This window comes from Gambusia affinis, linkage group LG17 (assembly GCF_019740435.1).
Source record: "Gambusia affinis linkage group LG17, SWU_Gaff_1.0, whole genome shotgun sequence".
In the NCBI taxonomy this organism is placed as follows: domain Eukaryota; kingdom Metazoa; phylum Chordata; class Actinopteri; order Cyprinodontiformes; family Poeciliidae; genus Gambusia; species Gambusia affinis.
The window spans coordinates 8564054-8587157 of NC_057884.1; the positions used below are offsets into that span (position 1 = coordinate 8564054).

The following is a 23104-nucleotide window of genomic DNA, read 5'->3' on the forward strand; positions in this document are numbered from 1 at the left end:
GTAGCTGGACCACTTACTAATTAGGTAACTTTTGATGACATTAGTTCCCATGGATTTTCATTTACGGTAATCTGAGTAAAGGGACTGAATGCAAATACTCACTACACTTTTTTGAATATTTTTGGAAAAAGAATTTGTTGAAACAATTATTCGGATTAATTGTGATGAAATGATTATTGAGATAATCGTCAACTAATTTAGTGATCAAATAATCATTTACTGGAGTATACTTCAAATTCACTAAAGGTAAGTTATATTGCATTTTAGGCAATGTCTTATCTTATTTAAAAAGGAATTGATCATTAGTTTATTTTACTGTATTTCTAATATTGTATAGAAAAGCTATACAATAAAACATTTTTTTAATCCAAATACTTGATTAACCATTGGAATAATTGATAGGTTAATCAATAAATAACAATCGATAGCTGCAACCCTAGAACCATGTTAAATTTTCCTTCTACTTCACAATTATGGACTACTCTGTGTTGGTCCATATCATATTAAAAATAACATTTATTTGCATAACTGTGACAAGACAAAGAGTAAATAAAAACTCCAGGGGTAAAAAATAATTTTAAGTAGCAGTTAATATCTTACCTTTTTTAAGGTGCTTGTCTCTGTCTGGATCTCTTTATCTTGACCAGGAAGATGTTCCCTTTCAGTGTCACACTGTGGCTGCCTCTCACACATCTCCTCGAGCTGCTAGAGTAATGGGATGGGAGGCGAGTGTGACACATATGGCTTGGTAAAAGAAAAACTTAAAGAGGGAACAGAATCCATAAAACACTGCACAGCAACAGCAGAATGGCATGATGTGTCTAATGTGGAATGAAGAGAAGCCGTTTCATGGGACACAGAGATAAAAAAAATAAAAAAAAGACAGGGAATGGTTAGGAAAAGGGAGGACAGAAAAAAAGGGCAGATTCTACTATAAGCAAACAACTAACTTGTTAGAGAAACTAGACATTCCACACTACAGACCAAAAAGACATCCGTTACAGGCTGAACAGAGCAGAGGTTAAGATGTAGGTTAGGAGTTCAGAAAGGAGCTAAAAAGGTGGATGTTAGACAATGACTTATGATTCTATTAACTGACTGAACTTTAAACAAACTCTAAATAGCAACATCCATTATCTAGGATTTAGTCAAAGACTATAAAAGATTCCTGTTGAACTTCATGTATTGGGAGCTGTCTTTTATGACCTCTAACCTGTTTGAACCGGCTTCTGCTGGTCAGGTCTTTGTCTTCCCTTTCCAAAGCGTCCCGCTCTGACTTCTCCATTTGTGATAATCTGCTCTGCAGCTCATCGTTTAAACTCTGAAGCCCAGCGACATGCTCCTGCAAATCCAGCACCTGCAGCATAAAGGGAACGGTTGTCAAGATTTTTTTTAATGCATCATTTTGTTTACATTTGAAAAAAAATAAAAAATAACAACCCAATTTAACCATTACATTTGTGTTATATCCTGCAGCATACACATCTTTCCCCAAGTGCAGTTATCTCTCCACAATACCTGCTATTGCATACTATGCATTATACACTGCCTGTCCAAAAAAAAAGTCGCCACCAAAAAATGGTCACACACTCTAATATTTTGTTGAGCCGTCTTTAGCTTTGATTACAGCCCGCATTCGCTGTGGCATTGTTTCAATAAGCTTCTGCAGTGTCACAAGATTTATTTCCATCCAGTGTTGCATTAATCTTTCACTAAGATCTTGTATTGATGACGGGAGAGTCTGACCACTGCGCAAAGCCTTCTCCAGCACATCCCAAAGATTCTCAATGGGGTTAAGGTCTGGACTCTGCGGTGGCCAATCCATGTGTGAAAAAGATGTCTCATGCTCCCTGAACCACTCTTTCACAATTTGAGCCCGATGAATCCTGGCATTGTCATCTTGGAATATGCCCGTTCCATTTGGGAAGACAAAATCCATTGATGGAATAACCTGGTCATTCAGTATATTCAGGTAGTCAGCTGACCTCATTCTTTGGGCAGACAATGTTGCTGAACCTTGACCTGACCAACTGCAGCAACCCCAGATCATAGCACTGCCCCCACAGGCTTGTACAGTAGGCACTAGGCATGATGGGCGCATCACTTCACCTGCCTCTCTTCTTACCCTGATGCGCCCATCACTCTGGAACAGGGTAAATCTGGACTCATCAGACCACATGACCCTCTTCCATTCCTCCAGAGTCCAAACTTTATCTTTATCTTTAAAGCCTCCCTAGCAAACTGAAGCCTTTTTTCTGGTTAGCCTTACTGATTAGAGGTTTTCTTACGGCTACACAGCTGTTCAATCCCAAACCTTTGAGTTCCCTTCGCATTGTGCGTGTGGAAATGCTTTTGTGTTCACAATTAAACATATTCCTGAGTTCTACTGTTGTTTTTCTTCGATTTGATTTGACCAAACGTTTAAGTAATCGTCAATCACGATCATTCAGAATTTTTTTCCGACCACATTTCTTCCTGGAAGACGATGGTTTCCCACCATCCTTCCAGTTTTTAATGATGCGTTGGACAGTTCTTAACCCAGTGCTAGTAGTTTCTGCAATCTCCTTAGAGGTTTTCTCTGCTTCATGCATGCCAATGATTTGACCCTTCTCAAACAGACTAACGTCTTTTCCACGACCACAGGATGTGTCTTTTGCCATGGTTGTTTAAGAAATGAGGAGTTACTCATTGCATCAGCTGGGGTTAAATAACTTGTTGCCAGCTGAAAGATAATCGCCTATGCAGTACTTATCCAATAGGAGGCTTGTACCAATTTGCTTAGTTAAATCCAGGTGGCGACTTTTATTTTGGCCAGGCAGTGTATTTAACAAGTTTAGTAGACTGTTTTACCAAAATCAACTATTTTAAATACAACACACTGTAAAGAAGGTGACATTTTTGGGTCTAATATCTCAAAAATTAGTCTAAAAAAAAGCCTAATATTAAAGCTCTATCATGAGAAACAACCAAGACATATGAGATCAGTCATATGTGGATGTTTTAGAAAACCTGGATTTAGGGTATCTTTTGTGTATTTTAAGTTGTCTGCAATCAGTGCTAATAATCAATGTATCAATGTATTCCAAATGCACTTCAGTTCCTAAAAGTAGGTTCAATTTAATAAAGATTCTTTGATTTGTATCTTTATTAAATCCATTTTATATTCAAGTCATATAGTGTGTGATAATTAAGCAACTTCAGAATAATATACAGGGTTCATACACTTTACCCACAGTAAAATTCAAACACTTTTCAAGGTAAGTTTTCAAACCTTTTCAGTACCTCACTTTAGAGATAAAACAATACAAACGCACTAAAGAAAACTGTTTTAGTTTGTTCTTTTTTCTCAGAATGTTTTCTGGCAATAAGCAAAAGTATTTTGGGTAATTCCAACTGACCTAAAACAAAAGAAATTTGGTCTGATTTAACTTCAGACAATGAGAAGAAACAGTTAGTGATTTTTAAAATATCTTTAAATATTTGGTATGAGCTCACCTTCCGCTGAAGCTCCTCTGGAGAGAGCTGAGGCAAGCTATCATCCGGCCCTTCTCCCACACAGATGCTCATGTAAGAAGTCTGATCTCCAATGAAACTCAAAGTTTCACCTGAACACGAAAACCGGCATTTAAATGTCACAAGTAAAACGTTGGGAGAAATCATTACAATGTGTATTTTCAGTCTTACCATCACTGGTTCCGCCAACTCCTCCTCCACGGTTCTGAATTGCTCCCAAGCGAGCCTGCAGGGACACATTCCAGCGCTGGGCGTCCTCAAGCTGATGCCTCATGCTCTCCAGTTCCTTAGGATCAATGAGGTCCTTACCTGAGCAGATCCACATGCAAGTTTATTTACAACTCCACTACATTTCTATTTAGATTTTTAGTGAAAGTAAGATTTCAAAAACAACCTGAAAGTGAAGCATATTTTGCATCTTTATATTTAGAATAAATTTTAGTAAGAAGTTAAATGAAGCATTTAAATTTCATAGTTATTAAAATACTGAAATTCTGCATGTGGACTAGATCAGATGGGGATATTTTCTTGGAATAATTCACATTTTGGAAAAATGGGGGGGGGGGATAAAATAAGACTTCTTTGACTTTTACAATAAATTAGTGGCAGATCTAAAAAGAAATTAAAAAAAATGCTAACTCTATTAGTGACTATATTCCCACATTCCCATTTCAGACGAAAAAGTCTAATTACAAACAACACTACAGATGACTATAAAAAGACAGCTTTTTTAATTTTTAGCAGCATATAAATTATAATGATTATGTAACTAAAAGTTAAAGCAAAACGTCATCAAAGCCAATTAGCCCGAGTCGTCTTTCCTGCAGTCTGGGAGAATGAAAGCCATGGCTGCTTTACTTACGGCTGACCTATTTCTACACCTGCTGCCTTGTAGACAGTACTGTGGGAGGAGCATGCGCTTAATCTGGCCACTGGCATGAGACACACATGCATGCAGACACTTGAGCTACGATGTTTAGACAACAACCTCAGCCCTCAGAGAGGACTTAAATGAGTCATGTTATGTTTGAGTGACTGATGGAAGTAGAGCTGAAACGATTAACTGGATAAATCGTGATGAATTGATTATTGAAATAATCAATTCATGTAGTAATCGATTAATCGTTAACTAGAGTATGCAAACTCAAAAAAAGCTACTTTCACAGAAAACAGAGTAGTATTTAAGCCAAAACTGTGCAAAAATATGTGTATTTTGCATTTACGATAAATAATAATAATTTTAAAAAAACACCTTTTGCTATACAATGATTGATTGGTTAATATAAAATTAATCACCAATCAGGCAGAAAAGTGTCAAGCAGAAAGTGCTGAGCTATTCATGTTGATTTTTCAGCTACAGATACATTCTTTAGTACAAATGATTAAGTATTCACTAAAGGAATGCCGTTACTGTATTTCAAGCAATAAAACATTTACTTATTTAAAAAAGGAGTACATTTTTTTGTTTATTTGCATCTTTTAATATGTTTATAGTAATGATTAAAAAAGGTTTTGATGAAAAATCTGCTGAACGTGCCATTTTTATTTTTTATCCAAATAATCGTCAAAAAAAATCAATAGGTTAATATTTGCAGCCTTACATGGAAGTGTGAACTCTGCATGCTATGAAACTTTCTGGATAAGGATTTATTAATTCTTTTTTTTTTTTTTTTTTCCAATTTCTGATTTCACCAGAAAAATACAACAAACATATCAATCTTTCACTGAAGCTGTTATATAATGATGTAACAACACATGGTTAGAATGGGTAGATTAGTAAAGCAAAGCAGATGGAGAGGTGATGTGATACACAAACATTTGAAAGGAACAGTTCACCCCGACAGTGGAGCAGAGAAAACATAGAGCAACAGAAGCATTATTTTTATTTTATTTGTAATGGGTTTCGGGAGGACACATGTATTTAGTGACAGTGAAACAAGTTGCATTTCAGGTACAGACAAAGACATGCAGATGAAAAGATGATTGGGTACAAAGCAGCAGACAGATGAGAGGAGGACAGAGCAGATGTGCATGCAGCATCAACAAACAGGAACCACAAGCTTTTCAGCAAGATGTGATATTGAGTCATGAATTTGAACAGTGCACAAATATGACAGCCATTTTTGTATTTCCTAGTAGTCGAGTACACACTGACATTAAGCTGTTGTTTCCCATCATTCCTTGTATTTTCTGTGTTTAATTATCAAGATCATCTAGAGCCCAGTGTGTTTGACTGCACCTTCTCTTAGTTTGGCTCTCTGTATCTCTCTCTCCAAATCATCCCTGAGCTCCTCATTAGTTCTGACGCTGTCTTCTAGCTGCTGCCTGAGCAGCTGAACTGCTGTCAGTTCCAGCTGCAGAGCATGGAGACGCTGGCCACTGAAAAGCACAAGAAGATCCACAGAGTTAACACCCACACAAACAACCTAAATCAGTCCCCAACGTAATCAAATTGTCGCTTTAATACATTGGTATAATTTTAATCCCTTCATGTTTAGTTGGATTAAAAACAACCAGCTCTATAATAAACTTGCAGCACAATTTTTTTCCTTCATAGTCAATCCCTGTTACATTTAACTGTTAAATTAAACACAAGCACAATTCAGATTGTATGGATTATAGAGTTTTATGCCAGAACAAGAAATCGCTGCATCAACCCCCCCAAAAAATGTCATCAATATTTTCTGAACATATTAAGTCACTTTTTATTATTTTGCTTATTAAAAGAAATAAAGCAGTTCATTCCACCTCTTCTTACCTATCCGGCTCCTTCACAGTCCTAACTAAACTGGAGTACAGCTGTTGTTCAGCTCTCAGGGCTTTATTTAGAGCGTCATGCTCCTGCTGCAAGGCTGAACGATGGGGCAAAGCCTGGGGGCAAAAACAGGAACCAGCTTACTAGTGAGTAAAATGTTGCTAATCATTTGAAGATGAGGCAATTAAAGCTTTACGTCTTGCTGGCTGTCTCCTCCTATCATGGTTATTTCTCTCTGAGGCAATGCAGGTAGGGATCTATCCATGTTGGAGCCAATCAGATGGCCTTGAGTAGAATCATTCCGGCTGTCACTTCCCTGTCCAAGGCGTTGATTGAGAACCTGCTCAAAATTCAAAAAGGAACCATGACGCATGACTAAACAACACAAAGCTTGAAGTCTATCTAAAAAAACCCTTCCTTTAACCCCAGTAAGGGCTCCCATCAACTCCAAAATGAAACACTATTGCAGACTTGTTCTGGCTTGTTTGCAAAATGAAAATACAAAAGTTCCCAATAATTTATGTTAGACTTTAAATATGGAACCTGCAAACACTCTGAGAAAATTTTGTAGGATTGAACTAAAGATTGTAGGAGCAAAGGAAGGGCAGATAAAAGAATTCAAGGACGGAAGGATTGGAGAATTAATGGAAGAAAGGGATGCAGTAAAAAAAGGCCCAAGGAAAAGTTAAAGGCGGATAAACTGATAAATGAACATATGGATGAATGTGCATCACATATATAAAAGCCAGAATAAAAACCGGCCTAACTGGAAAAAAAAAAAAAAGATTTAGACTGTTAAATCTAAATAAAGCTCCATGTGGGACCCCTACCATGCATTCAGTTCTTACATTAATAATCTCATCCTTGGTCTTCAGTGTAGCAGTGAGGGAATCGATGTTAGCAGCTTGACCTTCACTCCGACCCTGGAGCTCAGAAAGCAGTGACTGGAGATCAGCCAAAGAAATCTGGAAGTGAAAATAAACGACCAGAATAACCAATAAATAAACTTCTGCTGACATTATCCCAACACTGGATGTGAAAATGTGCTTCCTGCTCACAGACCTTCAGTTCATTTTCCCTCTTCAGAGCTCTGTTCAGTGCTTCAGTTTTCTGAGCCAACTCCTTCTTCAGGACAACAACTGTTTTCTTGGAGACTGGAATGTTCTCCTGGTTGTCCTCGCTGTTTCTTCTTGATAGCTCAGCTTCAAATGAGACAAAACAGAATCAAATGTAGGATCAATACAAAGACCAGGTTTAAACATCTAAAATGAAGATTTAAAGCAGACCCAAGTCTCACCTTCTCTCTCCTCAAGTTTCTCTTGCATGATCTGAATTGTTTGCCTGAGCTCCAACACGTGATCTCCGTCGACCTTCTGACTCATCTCTGCCAAGAACTTGTCCCTCTCCCGACCTTGTTGCAAAAGCTTCTGCAGAAGAACAATACAACACATACAGATAATATCTGACTTTTGTTTTAATGCAAGTAACCCAAAAAATTGTGTCGTTCATGTTTTGTGGACATTTCAAGTTGACAGCTTAACAGCAGCATGATTGTTGTCTCTAAGGGATCTTACGTCAATGAGGCCGTCTTTCTCCACAAGCAGGGTTCTTAGTTCTGCTGTCTCTAAATAACTCTCTTGGGTTGTTGACGAGCTTTTCTTCTCAGCTTTGGCAAGCTCCTGTTGTTTATCAGCCAACTGCTTCCTCAGTTCCTGAATCTCCTGAGCACGCTCAGACAGCATGCGATTAAAGTGCTCTGCAGACTCCTTAGGAGAGAAAACAGCAGCACAAGGAGACCAAATTCAGTTTTTTAAACTATATACTAACAAAAGCAAAAGCTTTGGCTGCCAAACTCTGGTTGAGTTGACACAATTACCTTCCAACATCTACAGGGCAAGAAGCAGATTATGTTCAGTAAAACACCATTCCTATATGCAAATTATTACTTGGAACAAAAATGGAAGTGACAGGTAACAGGTTAAGAAGCCTGACAATTTCATTTAACACACATAGAAACAAATTTTAGTCAGATGTGCAAAATTAATCAAGATAAATAAAAATGTAATGACATACCTGCTGCATTTATTAACACAAATAATATCTGAAAATACAAATAAAATTGTCTAAGTCTGAACTACATATGGCATTGTCCCAGTGCTACCTATCATTCAGTCAAAAAATATTTTGGTGAGTGAATGAGAGCAATTCTGTAATATCTGTACAAACCCAATCCTTATTACTTGCCTGATTTCTCCCTGCAACAAATATCTTTTCCTCAGCAAGTCAGAATCTCTCCTTAGGCCTACCTGAGAAAACCCTGCACCATCATCATTAAGGCTGCTGCCCTCTGGTCTATTACGTCCTTCCTGATTTTGATCTTTCTATTGTGAGAATAAAGATTTCTTTTAAATATGTGGAAAACAACTGTGAGTATAACTTCTGTACAGAAATGAAAGAGTGTTGGGTTTATTCCTGGCATTAACTAACTGGCAATGGATGTAAAATAAATATCATCTTGTTAACTAGCTTAATAACATTTACTGGAATGGACTATCTAGTCATCATTTAGTTAATATTATCTGCATGAAGCAGCATTACTCAACTTATACATTTGTTTGGAAGAAAACCGCAATTATTTTTGTCTTTTGGCAAAGGTTAGTTGCTGAACATGGCACAAAAAAGGTGGGAGGGGACATGTCCCATGCCTACCCCCCACCAGTTACGCCCATGCACTGACCTTAAGAAGCTGGTCCTTGCTGTTAATTGTAGCCAACAGTCCCTCCACAGCGCTCTCATTGTCAACTATTAGTCTTTCTCTGGCTTTCACAGTCTCAGCTAGCATTGCTTCTGTGACCTTTAACCTCTGGCCCATCTGCTCAGCCAGGTCCTGAGAATGACTCTGTGAGTGGTTCAGAATGTTCTTCGCCATTTCCTACACAAAGCAACAGATTTAGAGACAGCGCCTTGCGACTTTCAGACCAGGCTGAAACTAGACTGAAAGCTAAAATCTCCATTGCTGAACATGGATCAAAGAAGAAAAGTAATTTGGTAAACTAACTTCCATATCTTTTGTCTTGCCCTCTAAGGAGAGCTGTAGCTGGTGGATGATGGCATCTTTCTCCCTCAGTGATCTGTTCAGATTATCTTCTACATCTTGCTTGGCTCTCTGCAGGTTCTTCAGCGTGTTGGCAAGATGTTGCAGCTCCACATCTTTCTCCTTGATAAGACTGTCAAAGTTCTGCAAGAAAAAAAGAAATTGCTATAAATGAAGCACATTCATGTTAAGATTTTTACAGTCAAGAAAAAAAGTTAAAAGCTACTTACATTGATGGTTTCCTCATTATGAGTGAGCAGGTTATTGAGCCGGTCCAAGTCCCGTTCCTTTTCTCTGAGCAGCAGCTGCAGCTGGTGGATCTCATTGTCTTTCTCCTCAATGGCAGCAAATTTGTCATCCAGAGCTTGCTGTGGAAGAGCAAACAAAATGTCAAAAATCTAATTATTGTCTGTCTGGTGAGCAGATAACATTAAAGGCATCCCAACCTCCAGGGCGCTCTCATTTTCTTTTAGCCTTTGTCGCAGCTTGGTCAGCATGCCGTCGTTACTCCCGGGGCTTTTGCTTTGCTCCAAGTCTCTGACCATGTTTATGTATTCCTGATAAACAAGAGTTAAACATATACTTCAGTGTTCCAAAGGAGATTTTTTTTTATTTGTTATGGAAATCAAAGAGATCTTTTGGTTAAACATAGATTGTGTCACCTGTAGCTGCTGTTCTTTATCAGTCAATGTGGTTGTGAGCCTCTGGATGGTGAGTTCATGGCTGTGCAGCTTTCTTTTGGTTTGTTCCAGCATCTCCTGGTACTGCTGTTCCAGAGCACTTTCCCGTTCTTTCATCTCACCGTTCACTTTTTTCAGCTGATTGGTGAGATCCTGGGAGAAGAAAGTAATCACATGAAAAATTTTTTGACTTTTTTTGGGGGAGGAAAAATGTAAAGACGGTAAATGCCTTTATACTACTTTACGTTTAGGGCTTTGTCTCCTTTCTTTTTCTGTTGCTGCATGTCTTCTAGTTCCATCTCAAGTTGGTCCTTTGACTGCTGCAAATCAGCAAGTTCTTGTTCTTTTCTGTCCAAGGCACGCTGTAGTTTTTGGGCTTCGAGCACCTTGGTGTGATGCTCCCCTTGGAGTTGGGCCAACTCAGTTTGCTTTTCCATTAACAGGTTTTGATGCTCCTCTACTCCCTGAATACAATTTTTAAAAAGTAAAATTTAAGATTGCTTTTTTTTTTTACCAATACAGAGATACACTAAAAAAAATCAACTGCTGATGTGAATCGGCTGATTTTGAAAGATGTTTACTTAGATTACTCATCCTGTGAGAAAGCGTGAGAGAGAGAACAACAGAAAACAGGAAGGCTGAATGTTTTCTGCTTTAAGGCCTTCAACCTTTCTGTTATGGAACAGGATGAGGAGTAAAAGCCTCAGTAACCACTAAATTGTCTACTATTATTTGCTTAAAAATAATACTAAAGCCTTGTTTTATAGCAACTGCTCTCTGATATATGTGGCATGACTTTGCCTATGTTCAACATATAAATAATGAATGGCCACTTAAGTTTTATAGTTTTCTAAAAGATCAATTAGAATCAAACTAAATCTATATAAGCTAATCAAACCTGTACTAAATTGTTTTCAAAAACACTTCAATCTGAACAAAGTATCTTAAGAAACTTGTGAATATATAGATCTAGAGTGAAGAGAGAAACCTCCATTGTAGAGTAGAGTGAAGGATCGATGCCTTAGTTTCTATAACATACAGTATGAACAACATGCCTGATATTTCTGCAGTTGGGCTTTATGTGCAGCCTCTCTGGCCTTGGCCAAAGCATCATCCCTGTCCTCAATCTCCTGACAAAGTTCCTCAATCTGAAAAATACACAAATTCATTTCAAGAGCATGGCATGACATAACAGTGATATAACGGTGTTGGTTCTTAAATATATCTTAACCTCTTTTTCCTTTTCTTTGAGGACCTGGGAAAGCCCTTGGATGGTTTTATCTCTCTTCAGAGCGTTTTTCTTCTCTGTGTCAAGCTCATTCTCCTTCTCCTCCAACGTCACAGACATGGTCTATCCACAACAGACAGCAAATAATGTTATACAACATATTTCACATTCAGTTATTTAGGGAACATGTAGCAGAATGCAATGCCTCTTGTACCTTGTTGTGATTCTGTGAATCCTCAAGTGTTTTTGTCATGTTCTCATTGGCGCTTTTTACCCGGCTGAGCTCTTCACTCAGCATTTTATTAATGGACTCCAATCGATTTATATCACTCTTCTAAATAATATCAAAAGACACACACAAAAAGAGAGAATAAAAATCAAATGAAAGAAGTTATTGTAAAGCATTCGTCACTTCACTTAAAAAGATACAGATCGACCTAGACACCATTACTGACATTATCTACCTTTACTTTGACAGGGGCATATTGATCATTAAACTCCTCAGTGAGATCTTGCAGAGACTTCCATTCTGCCTCTCTGTTTCTTAGTTTGGCTCGAGTAATGGGAGCGCCAGTGTTTAACCTCTTCAGCACGGGAATACGACTGCCTGAGGGGGCAGACACTTGATGCTTAGAGATGCAGCGCAGGAGTTGGATTAGGTCAGAGATTACAGATGGCTGACTTGAGGACTTGTGGAGCATTGCTTTTGGCTGAACTTTTCTTTTTGGGTCACTGTTGGTACCGTGCCCAGAAAGCAACAACTTTGAGTCCCAAAGTATTCGCTTGTGCGGACGATCTGCAGGCTGGTCAGAGGAGAAGTCTCTGTTGAGAGACTGTAGAGAAGTGGAGTGACTTTTGAATCCTTGCCTAGACAGCGTTCCCTTGCGCTGCACCAGATCAAGGTACATGCTCTGTGAGCGGTGACGTGTGCCACTCAGTCCGATATTCTTCATGCATCCATCTAGCCCAGCGCCTGATCCCAGTCTGCTGCTCCGAAGCCCAGAGCGACCAGGTAGCGCTCCTTTACCGACAATTCTATCCAGACTCACACACCTTCTCATGCGATTCTCCCCGTCAACGCTCCCATGTTCCCTGAAAAGCAGTCCTTTGTAGAGTGGCTGACACGTGGTGTCCACATCGGGACTGCCAACCTCAGAGGACCTGAGGGGAGTCCTGGAGGGGGCGCTTCCCCTAGAACTACTCCTAGGATTGTTTCTGTTGTAGATATGGACAATGCACTGGATCAGGTGTTCCTTCTCCGTCAAGAATTTCTGAATCTTATTGTTGTGCTCATCTTGCAACTGGTTGATATTAATATCACACTGAATAACCTTCTCCAGCTGGAACACACATTTTCCACAGAGGAACTCTCCACGACCATCACGGACCACCTCCCGACCCAACACGTGGGACAGGATGACCTGCAGCTTCCTCTTCCCCGATGAACTAAATATCCAGCGGCACTGGCTTCCCACCAGACGGACACCACATATACGACACGGGTCCTTCATGGAGCCTTGGATTTTCGACAATCACCCACTTCGGTTAAGTCCAGAAGACCTATGTCTGCCACATCAAGTGTCCCGTGACTTAATGGCTATCATCCTAACAGCTACAGTCCAGCCATATTGCATTTTTTCTCTCTCTCTCCATCAGCAAGCAAGGATAGCGGCGAATGACCGAGTGCAAAGCACAATAAGCCCTAAGCCTTAATAATCCCTGCCTCCGCCTCTCTGTCCCTCTCCCCCACGTATTCAGTGAGATCAAATCCTCTGAGGCTGCTGTGTCTGCGGTGCAGCCAGGACATTTCAAAAGTACCTAGTACTACTCTGTGCACGTCAAGAAGTGTTCAATCAATAAAACCATTCTTTGTAGGGATGGGCATTTATCCTTTACCATTTATCATGATAACTTTCTTACAAGATTTTGATTTATTACTGTCACAATAAATTCCAATAAATGATGGTTAAAAAACCCGTGAACTATCCTTATTCTCAAAATTACACATTTTTCCACTGTTTGTTCAATGAGAGTATCAATAAATATCAATTGATTTTAAAATATGATTAAATGCAGTTACTGTGTGCACTTTAGTGATATAAATTACACTTCTTTATGTGACTTTTGTCTGAAAAAAGCATATTACAAATGGGCATGTTTTTCAAGAGTAACATTTTTGTTTGCTGCGCCGTGCAGAGTTACCTAAAATATGAGGAATAAATAATTCTTATTGTCACTTTTATCATTATCACAACAGAATCACAAAGTATTGTGATAAAGCTTCAAGTCCATATCAACCTAATCCTAATAGAAACCAAGACATTTAAAATCTGTACATGCATCAGGCTGTTATTTAATATTTTGGGCTCTATATGCTTTAGTATCAGACAAAAAAAAAAAAAGAAGCAAACACAGTTAAGCGTCAGCCTTCCTCTACTGACAATAACAAGCTTAAGTGTAACCAGTGGTAACACACTGAAACCCCAGACTTTCAAATTTACTGTAAAGAAAGTCTGATGTCCCTCATTATTAAAGCTGAGGGGAAAAAAACCAAGGAGGCACACACTAGTAGACAAAAGCAAGACAAATCCAGCAACTAAATGTTTCCAGATACCCACAGCAACACCAAACCTTTGTTCCTTAGAACACTGCCTGTGGGCACTTACAATCTATATATTTGAATGATCTTGCACACTGTTAAGATTTTTGTTGTGATTAGGGTATCTTGACCAAAACACATTAAAGGTCTGATTTGACAAAGAAAGTGAAACATTTGAGAAAAATCACAGCAAATGGTCCAATAGGAACCACTGTCACTGTGCCAAATTTTTTTTTTAAACATTTTCTTAAAGAGTTTGTAGAAATATCTAAAAACCACCAACCTGTTGGTCTGGCTGCACTTTGTCTTTCTCTCTTTGAAGCTCATCCCTCAGTTCCTGGAAAATAGACACCCAAGAGTCCTTTTAATGTTGCTTACATAGACATTGGAAAACAAACTCCCCATCACTCTCCTTACAGCCATTGGAAAAAAACCTAAATATATCCTTGTTACTTCTCAGGATTTTAAAAGGTAAAGCATCAGCCAGGTGCAGCTGATCAAAAGCATTAGTGATTAACTGATAATCAGCAAATGTGTCCACCCTCCTGCCCAGCTGGAAAAACAGCAGTGACCTTAGAAAATCAACTGTTTCTGCCCATCAATATGTGAAAGGTTAGAAGACCATATCCAAACAATTTGAAGTCCACAATTCTACTGTAAGAAAGACTATTTACAAGTAGAATGTTTATACAATAAACATATAGGAAAAGTGGAGGGCCCAGCAAATTAGCCACTTGGTTAGACAGCGATCATAACAGCACAATCGGGACATGACTAAATGTTTTTTTATGAAAGATGCTAGGGGAAAAAAACTTTTTCTCGCAGGAATTCTACTACCACTGCGTTTTCTCCATGTCTGTATCATAACAACCTTTGAATTGTTTAATTTCAGATGACGTGACAGAAAAAGATTTAGAAAAAAACTAATCTGTACGACAAATTTTAATTCACACCTTAAGCTGCTGGTCCTTTTCTACAATGAGCTCAGAGAGTTGTTTGTTTGATTGTGGATCTGTCTGAGAGTCTCCACTGTTCTTCTGTTGGATCAAAGCCTCTTGGTTCTTTACGGTGATCTTGAGCTGCTTGATTTCACTGAAATTAGTAAAAAACACAGTTTGTGTATTAATTGTTCTGAACATGTTCAACTTTCATTTACTTCTCAGGTCAAACGGGATGTTTTTCCCATTTGACTGCAGATATTTCTGTATCTATTATTGATAGTGTTACACCTTCAAATAAATATGCTGTTCTTAAATGACAATGTACTTTCTGTTTAGAACATTGATACAGTTACAATGATCATTTCATGTTAAAGATGTTTTAAACTTTTTGATCAGTATAAGGGCTCCTGGCTCTGATTGAATGTTTCAGACCAAGTGGTGGTGTTTTAAAAATTATGTAAAAAATTATATATTTTTTAAAATAAAGTTACAAACTCCAGTTTTAATCTTATTCTTTCTTACTCGTCACTCTTCTGTAGAGCTTGCTGTAAATCCTGTACTGTTCTGGGGAGAGAAAACGGGGCATGGATGTCTGTTGAAGCAACAGCCTGAAGTTGCTTCTCCATGTTTATATTTTTAAGCTTCTCCTCTTCAGCGATGGCAGCCATCCTCTCAACCTCTTCTTCTGCTGCCTGTAAAGTCTGCAAATAAGGAAAAATATGTTGTTTTTTTATGCTACTGTACATTTCCAGAACTAATTAGGTTAACTAGAAAAACTAATGCTGATCTAGCAAAAATAATTAAAAATAAGAGAACTGGACACATTGTTTATATTGTATATAACAAGTATAACATGATGTTTATCTTTTAAATTATTTTGGACTCACCTGTTCTAGTTCTGCTATCCTTTTGTTGAATACATCTCTTAATGCGCTCATCTCCCTCTGAGCTTGCTCTCTCACTCGCTGGGGTTCTCCTGATTCTCGACCCGCTAGACTTTCCAACGCTTTACTGAAATGAACGTTCACAGGTTACCTCAGGTTAATTAGTACATCCATATTTAATAGTAGAAAATTTACTGCCAGTCGACATGAGTTTGCTGAAATACGTACGAGGCAGACACAAGCAGCTCCTGTTTCTCAGCTAGCTCTCTCTTCATTGATTCCAACTCCACCTTAAGCTCTATATTCTAAAAAGAGTTATAACTTTATAAAGAGCAAATTCAAACAGACAATAAAAATAATAATTCAAAGTTGAGATACACCAATCAATCTACCAGACATCGGAACTGGCCACTTTTCTTTTGATTAGCTTTGATCGGTGGGTCAAACACTGAAAATCCTATTATTTTCTCCTGTTCCTATCTAAGAACTCCCACTATTTTCAGTCAGTGAATTCATCAACAAGATACACTTTAGGGATTAATGCTTTGACGTAGACACTGGAATAATATTTAATTTCTTTAGGATTCAAACCTAACATCACTATGAAGGAAAGTTCAGCACATTTTTGTTTTATAATCCTTAAAAAAATAAGAATAAATAAAAGTTTAAAATTGGCAGGTCAGATAACACCAAAAACCTGGAAACTGTAAGGGCCAGGAAAAGCCTGATTGGTGCAACTAACGAGGCCAAGGACAGAAAGGCTTTAAGATCCCATTAGATAACCTTAGGACCTTTAATCTAGATTATCTTTTGATCTGTTCCTCCAAACTCTTTTAACTTTAGCTGGAGACATAAAACACGACACTAAATACCATGGCAGGATGCATTTGATGCAAAATAAATAATACCGTTTTGAAAATATCTTCAGTGGAGTCATCACATTTCTGCTGCATACGCTCCTCCATGAAGTAAATGCGAAGCTTCAGATTAAAGTTCTCTTTCTTCAGAGCTGTGATTTGCTGTTAAACATAAAGGTATTTGATCAAATACTGTTAAACATAAAATGCATTTAAGACATCTACACAGCAAAGAGTCAAATCTTTGAAACAATATTTGTGAAAAAAAGTATTTGCACAAATGCATAAAGGGGGCATGTGTGGTTATTTTCAAAGGAAAGGGGAGGCTTGTACGTGTTTAGCAGACTGTGCATCATTGTGCTGGAGGGTCAGGAGCAGCATACATCTGGTAAGTGGGGGTTGGGTGCACTGCTGAAGGGAGGAGGTAGAATTCTGGACCCCTCTATAAGCCTCGAATCGTGCAGCCAGTCTGCAGCATGAGCCCAGAACCTGAACATGCATTCCATTCAAATGCTGAAATGCAGAGTTTAGCCCACCTCAACCCTCATCCTCCTACACACACGCTCCATCTTCCAAATGTCCATAAATGGAGTGTCTTGGTTTAAAGGAAATAGTGGATCAAGTTCATAACTTGCTCATTTAAAGCGGTGGGTTAAGGCGTTAACTTTAAACTATCAACCGGCTTCCCGTGTACCATAATTACTTCATTACAGCGCAATGAATCATAAGCGATTGTCCATATGCAAGAAAGAAAGTGTAAAGTCGATACATTTACTCACATTCTCATAGTCCTTCATGGTGAGAGCTTTAACGGGGGACATCTTTTCAGGAAAGGACGGTGCTGAAGAACAGCAAACAGCTCATTTTCACCACATTAAGGTAAAACTTCAGAACAGAATTTATAACGCAGTAGAAACCATCAAGGTTAAATTAAAAGCTAAACATTCACCTTCCTTTATTTCAGAGAGAAGGAAAGCAAAAGAGAAAGAAGTTTCTGTTTTTTGGGGGGGAGGTGCAAGAGGAGAAACAGCTTCTAAGGGCTTCCCTGTTTGAGCCAACTGAAGCAGTGAGCAGCTGATCATGTAACCGTACAACAACAAAACATTTCTCAACTCTAACTCTTGACTCACAATTTGCTCCTGCTCAACAGGAACAGGCAATGAATGTGTATCATACACTCTTACTTGCATTTTTCCTAAATATATACAAACATTAAATGCTTTTGAAATAATAAAAAATATATTTTAGCATTAAATTATTCTCTTCAGAAGGGTTAGTAGGAGCAGAATATTTTGCCACGTAAGCATTATGTTGATTTTCACATTGAAATGAACCCAACAGACATGGTTAATGTCTAAAAAATGATTCCTATTTTTTCATTTTTGTATTTAATACTTCTCCAGATTTATTCTACAGTTTTTATTACATTCTCAACTTTTGAGTGCAAGACATTTGCCTTGAGTTTAATGAAACAAGCCTAAGCTGAAGTAGACTTACATTTTGTTAATATAGTAAAGGGGGTATTTCACCGTTGTTGTTTTTCTGGGTTCTGGCCTTACTTAGATCAGTTCTACTTGAAAATCTATAACACAGTCTATTTCTGGATTATTCAACAATTAATATACATGAGTGAAAATTTTTCTTTGGGTCCTCTGTCTAACTTAAAAACAAAAAAGCATAATCAATGCATTAGGACATATATCCTTTAAAGTTCTACTTGGCAAATAAATGGTAAATGTTGTCCTTTAAATATCATTTAAAGGACATTTAGCACTTTAACACAAGTGCTACATTTAACACTTTAGCACTTCTCAAAACGTAACCCTTTTGACAAGTGCTATGTTTGAACTCAAACTTGTTTTATAATCATTTCCTTCATAGATCTTCAAACTTCAAAAAGGGATAAAATCAAATTCTGTGCTTTTCAAAGCTGCCTAAGGGACCCATTTTTTTCTGTTTTAGGCATCTTCACTAATGTGAAATACCATAAACGTTTAGTCATTCTTGACATGTAACATTTTTCAGACTTATTTCCAGACGATTTTATGGCAGGTCAATGCTTTGATGTTATCTCTAACTCGAGAACCTCTTGGCACCACTCAGAACCACTTTTGTCAAGTGTTAAAGCTAATTGCTGCCTACAACGCCAAGGAAGGTTATTACAGGACATCAAAGAAACTGCAGCTTGCAACGTTCAACTTTCTGCAGAATACTGAGAAGATGCAATAAAAGGAAGGGTAAATTACTAAAATATAACAAAAAGCACAACTAAGTTAATAAAGGAAGCATTAGCAAAATAAATACAATTGTACTTCATTAGTGCCTAAGAACTTAAGTTCTACAAAATTACTGGTGTTGATTATTGAGACAAAAACAAGCAGTCCATCTTAGTTTAGCAATTGATTTTACAGACAGTGTCAAAATGGAAAAGTGCATTTTTAGGTAGACTAAACTGAAAATATTATTTTTGGTGCACAATACTTCAACCGCAGCCACCAAAAACAAATTTACATGAGACAATCAAAAGGAACAAGTGGAGAAGCCAAACAAGCTTTTAAATTTAATTACTAAACGGATGTTTAAGTAATGAAAATGTAAATGATAAAACAACAGCTCATCATGCTTATGTTCATGCTCTTGCTCATTTTAGCAATGAAAGAGAAAACAGCAGAAATCAGTTACCATCATCACATCTGTTTCTATTAAACTGAGTCAAATCTGCAACAAGAGAATAAAAGAATAGCTAAAATATATTCTTTTAGGAAAGCAAACAATTCACTAGCAAACTGTGAAAGTATATCTATTGAGTGCAAACTATGGAAGGATTTGCTTAAAATAAGAGAAACTACAATTACAGTTTATTTAAGATGATCCCTCATAATCACTTAGGCTAACAAATACAAATAAAGATTTCTAATTGGAGGTTTATTTGAGATAAAGGTTTAAAGGTTCAAATTAAAATGATGAGTTGACGCAAGTGTGCCAAAATCTTCATACGTGTGAAAGCCGACACCATTTCTGTCTCTTCTAAAAAATAAAAAAAACACATCGATCAAAAAACAAAATTAATATAAAATGCCAGATTTTTCTGTGTCTATTTACATAAAGTGAAAATAACTTGACAAAAACAGCTCCGTATGATGATGACCTATAGTTCTTAATTCATTTTCATGTAATAGTCTACTAACTACTGGCATACAGCAAACAAAGTGGTGAGTATATAATTTGAAAGGTGTTTGCTGATCAACATTCACTTGTTTGCTCCTCGTTAAGGCTCTGGGAGATAAAATTGTGGGAGGGCATGCCAATTTTGCAGCAGAATTAATGAATACACATGAGAATCACACACCTGGGCAAAAAAAGAAACAAAGGAAGCTTTACCATACCTGTCATGTTGTCTGAAGCAAACTCTCCTGCATTTATGGAGTCTGGGAGCTGGCAGCTGGAAACAAACATTCATTTGTCAATCGTGCAGCATTCTGTTGTGATGCAAGTATAATTTAGCAGTTTTACTCTTATCTCTCCCTGAAATTTTGTTGATATAAGAAAGAAAGATGCATCAAAAATATCAAATGAAGCTCTGCTCTCGATATACATCATGTGAGAAACAGGGACGCATGTTGTTTATGTATTGCTCATACTAGCTAGTTCCACTGAGCCCTAAGGATGCTCCATAAATAGCTTCAGAATGAATCCGCTTCATTTCCATTCACTCTGGCATTGAGTCCTTTCTCCGCATGTGTACTGGTGTTTTTCTTTTTGTATGGTCCAAGAGCTAGACTTTGACTGCAAGGACTAAAATGTTTAACCCAAACTGTTTACTTGGATTTTTTTAAGCACCCAAACCCTGTTTAGGTTTATGCAAACAGTGTGTTGGTTAAGGTGCAATGAGAGGTCCCTTCAAAGACATAAAAACAAGAATTGTGTGTAAGTGACATCATGTGCCAGAGGCAGCCAAGCTCTTGTGTTCACACAGGGAGGAGGAGACAAAAAAATAGAGGTTGGAAGGAGCTTTCATTTGCTAGACAAGCAGAGTACTGTGGCCCGGAATCAGCAAAGCATCACACAGTGAGGGGACAGTGGCGTTTCTAACACAGAACAAAGCACAAAGCAACACACATCTGGACAGCAACAAACAAGTCTGACTGTGTCCAGGCATGTATTATAGCTGTTTTGTAAAAAATTATTTTTTTACAGGAGAAAGAGCTTTATATAAAAACAAAAGACCCAAGTGGTTCCAATTGTATGTTCCACACCCTGTGCTTTGACCTTCATATTTAATAATACAAAGCCTTGAAAAACTTCCTCCCACTGCTTTACATTACACATACTTTAGCTTCTAAATGAAAGACGTACCAGCAAGACAAATAATTATTGATTTAAAACTTACGGCAAAATGTAATCTAAGAAAGACTGTATTTTCATAATTACAGAGTCAGATGTTTACAGTGCCTATCAAAGTATTCTTGACCTTTTCCACATTTTGTCACCTAATAGCCACAAACGTCAGTTAATTTTATTGGGATTTTGTGAAACAGAACAACTCTAAGTATTGCATAATTGCAAAGTGGAGGGAAAATGAAACATAATTTTCTAAATGTTTTACAAATAAAAAACTGAAAAGTGCTACATGAATAAATACTTAATTCCCATTTGCTCTGAAATCCATTTAGGGAGCCAGCACATAAAAAGGGACTTAACAGAAAACTAACACTGCACTCTACCCTGAATGTTAGCATCAGCATCATACACTGGGATAACTAGCAACAGGGAAACTGGTCAGCACTGCTTCAGACTGACCAATTGGGGCTGAATACACATGCACATCACATTTTTCAGATTTTTATTTGTACAAAACTATAAAATGATGGGGAACAAAGCACCACATAAAATCCAAATAAAACACCCTCAACTTTATGGCAGTAACATCACAAATGTGAAAAGGTTCAAGGTCTATGAGCGCTTTTGTAAGACACTGCCCATCTTAGAATATTTTAGATTTTAACATTTTGTCCAGTGTTAGTGTTTTTAAGGAATTTACATATATCCAGAGATAAAAAGCACATATTTAAATAATCTCTAGAGTATGACACGTCTTCCCTGTCTTTGTTCTGCTTTAACCAACAGCAAACACTGTGTTGGTGTGTACATTTATATAACAGGTTATAACATTTTACAGTAAGTTGGAGTCATAAGTGTTAACATGAATTAAAATAATAATCTGGATTTTTTTTTTTTTTTTTTTTTACAAAAATCACAACTTTTTTGTAAAGGTGTAATTTAAAAAAACCAAACTGATTATAATTTATATATTTCCTATGTTTGTTTTTTTTGTCTATTTGTTTTGTCCAATATGCAGTTGCCTTTCTTGGCCACTCTTGTGAAAGAAGTCTTGATCTCTTTCTACAACTGTTTTATCTAGTTAAATAAAAGCTCAATAAAATAAAATAATTGCTGTAACGTGAGAACGATCATAATACTGCCCAGTGTAATGCAATATTCCTCCAAAAAACACTCAACTCCATTAACTCTGTGAGGACAATCATTGCATCACTGAGGTTTCACATGCCAAGCAGACTCTTCCTGTGTAAACGACGAATCAACACAGTACAGTGACAGCAGCGGTAGCAGAGAAATTACTGTTAAACATATTCAACATAACAAAAACGGCCTATATTTAAACTAAAACATAAAAGAGGACACGGTGACTGCTCCGTGTTTTGTCAGTAACCCCTCCAATGGAAACAATGCAAGATTCTGTAAACAATGACTTCCTCTTTTTCTCACTTTGTTCAGCTGCAGATGTCAAACATAAAAGCAACTAAGCGCACATAATTTTGAACAATCTTATTTAAAAAAAACAAAACTCCTCCCATTTTACGAGCCATCAGAATAAAGTTCATATTTTCAACAAAACTGAAACAGCAACATGAATCAGGTTTCAGAATTAGCCAATAAGTAATTCACACCACACATATCAGCTAACATCTTAAATTACGGAGGCAAGCTTACCACCTGCACGACCGCTTTTCCACAGCACAGCTGGACTGTGTCAGTTTAAGGTGAAGCAACCATCGATACAAGTGTAAACAAAACAGCACATATATAACTAGTTTCACAGCGAAACAGGAAAGCTATGAACTAGCTAATTCAACAAGCGCTGTAAAAATGTATGTTTACCTACCACAATCACAATCTTCGGTCAGGGAAAACACGAGTGGGGGGAAAAAACCCAAACTGAAAATAAATTCAGCATGATAATTACCCCTCTTGCACAAAGCAAAGAGGGAGACGACGCTGCTACATTTGGAGCGCATTGGCTCATAATTTCCGCTTTAATACACCCCGAATGACAGCTCAAATGCCGCCCTACCATCACAGTCATATCACAGCATCATCCAATCACATTGATATGACATCTCTTTTTTTTAAAACACTGTTTACATCTACAGGGATCATTGTCTAGTCCTTATACGATTTGATTAATTGATCTATTGGAAATAATTTTATAACACAAGCTAGGTAAAAGTACAGATCGATTATTTACTGTCAA

General features: G+C 37.5%; 1 protein-coding gene across 7 annotated transcripts in view; it reads right to left on the reverse strand.

Annotated features, from left to right (window-relative positions):
- The window catches only part of cdk5rap2 (CDK5 regulatory subunit associated protein 2), a 37908-nt gene that overhangs the window by 14212 nt on the left and 592 nt on the right, over nt 1–23104 (reverse strand). For 4 of the 7 annotated variants that reach the window (XM_044143970.1, XM_044143967.1, XM_044143971.1 and 1 more), the window contains exons 2-30: nt 19938–19993; nt 17331–17392; nt 16603–16713; nt 15923–15999; nt 15698–15821; nt 15333–15511; nt 14823–14961; nt 14153–14206; nt 11485–11604; nt 11274–11393; nt 11098–11190; nt 10288–10506; nt 10025–10195; nt 9809–9919; nt 9593–9730; nt 9327–9506; nt 9006–9200; nt 8575–8649; nt 7843–8034; nt 7566–7695; nt 7331–7470; nt 7117–7233; nt 6465–6608; nt 6272–6384; nt 5753–5892; nt 3685–3822; nt 3496–3605; nt 1214–1357; nt 601–705 (exon numbers count right to left, since the gene is read on the reverse strand). In XM_044143970.1, the coding sequence (XP_043999905.1) occupies nt 601–705; nt 1214–1357; nt 3496–3605; nt 3685–3822; nt 5753–5892; nt 6272–6384; nt 6465–6608; nt 7117–7233; nt 7331–7470; nt 7566–7695; nt 7843–8034; nt 8575–8649; nt 9006–9200; nt 9327–9506; nt 9593–9730; nt 9809–9919; nt 10025–10195; nt 10288–10506; nt 11098–11190; nt 11274–11393; nt 11485–11604; nt 14153–14206; nt 14823–14961; nt 15333–15511; nt 15698–15821; nt 15923–15999; nt 16603–16713; nt 17331–17392; nt 19938–19993 (3697 nt within the window). Of the gene's footprint in view, nt 1–600; nt 706–1213; nt 1358–3495; nt 3606–3684; nt 3823–5752; nt 5893–6271; nt 6385–6464; nt 6609–7116; nt 7234–7330; nt 7471–7565; nt 7696–7842; nt 8035–8574; nt 8650–9005; nt 9201–9326; nt 9507–9592; nt 9731–9808; nt 9920–10024; nt 10196–10287; nt 10507–11097; nt 11191–11273; nt 11394–11484; nt 11605–14152; nt 14207–14822; nt 14962–15332; nt 15512–15697; nt 15822–15922; nt 16000–16602; nt 16714–17330; nt 17393–19937; nt 19994–22735; nt 22844–23104 lie in introns of those variants that run through there. The other 3 variants (XM_044143969.1, XM_044143966.1, XM_044143968.1) reach the window with 3 other exon arrangements.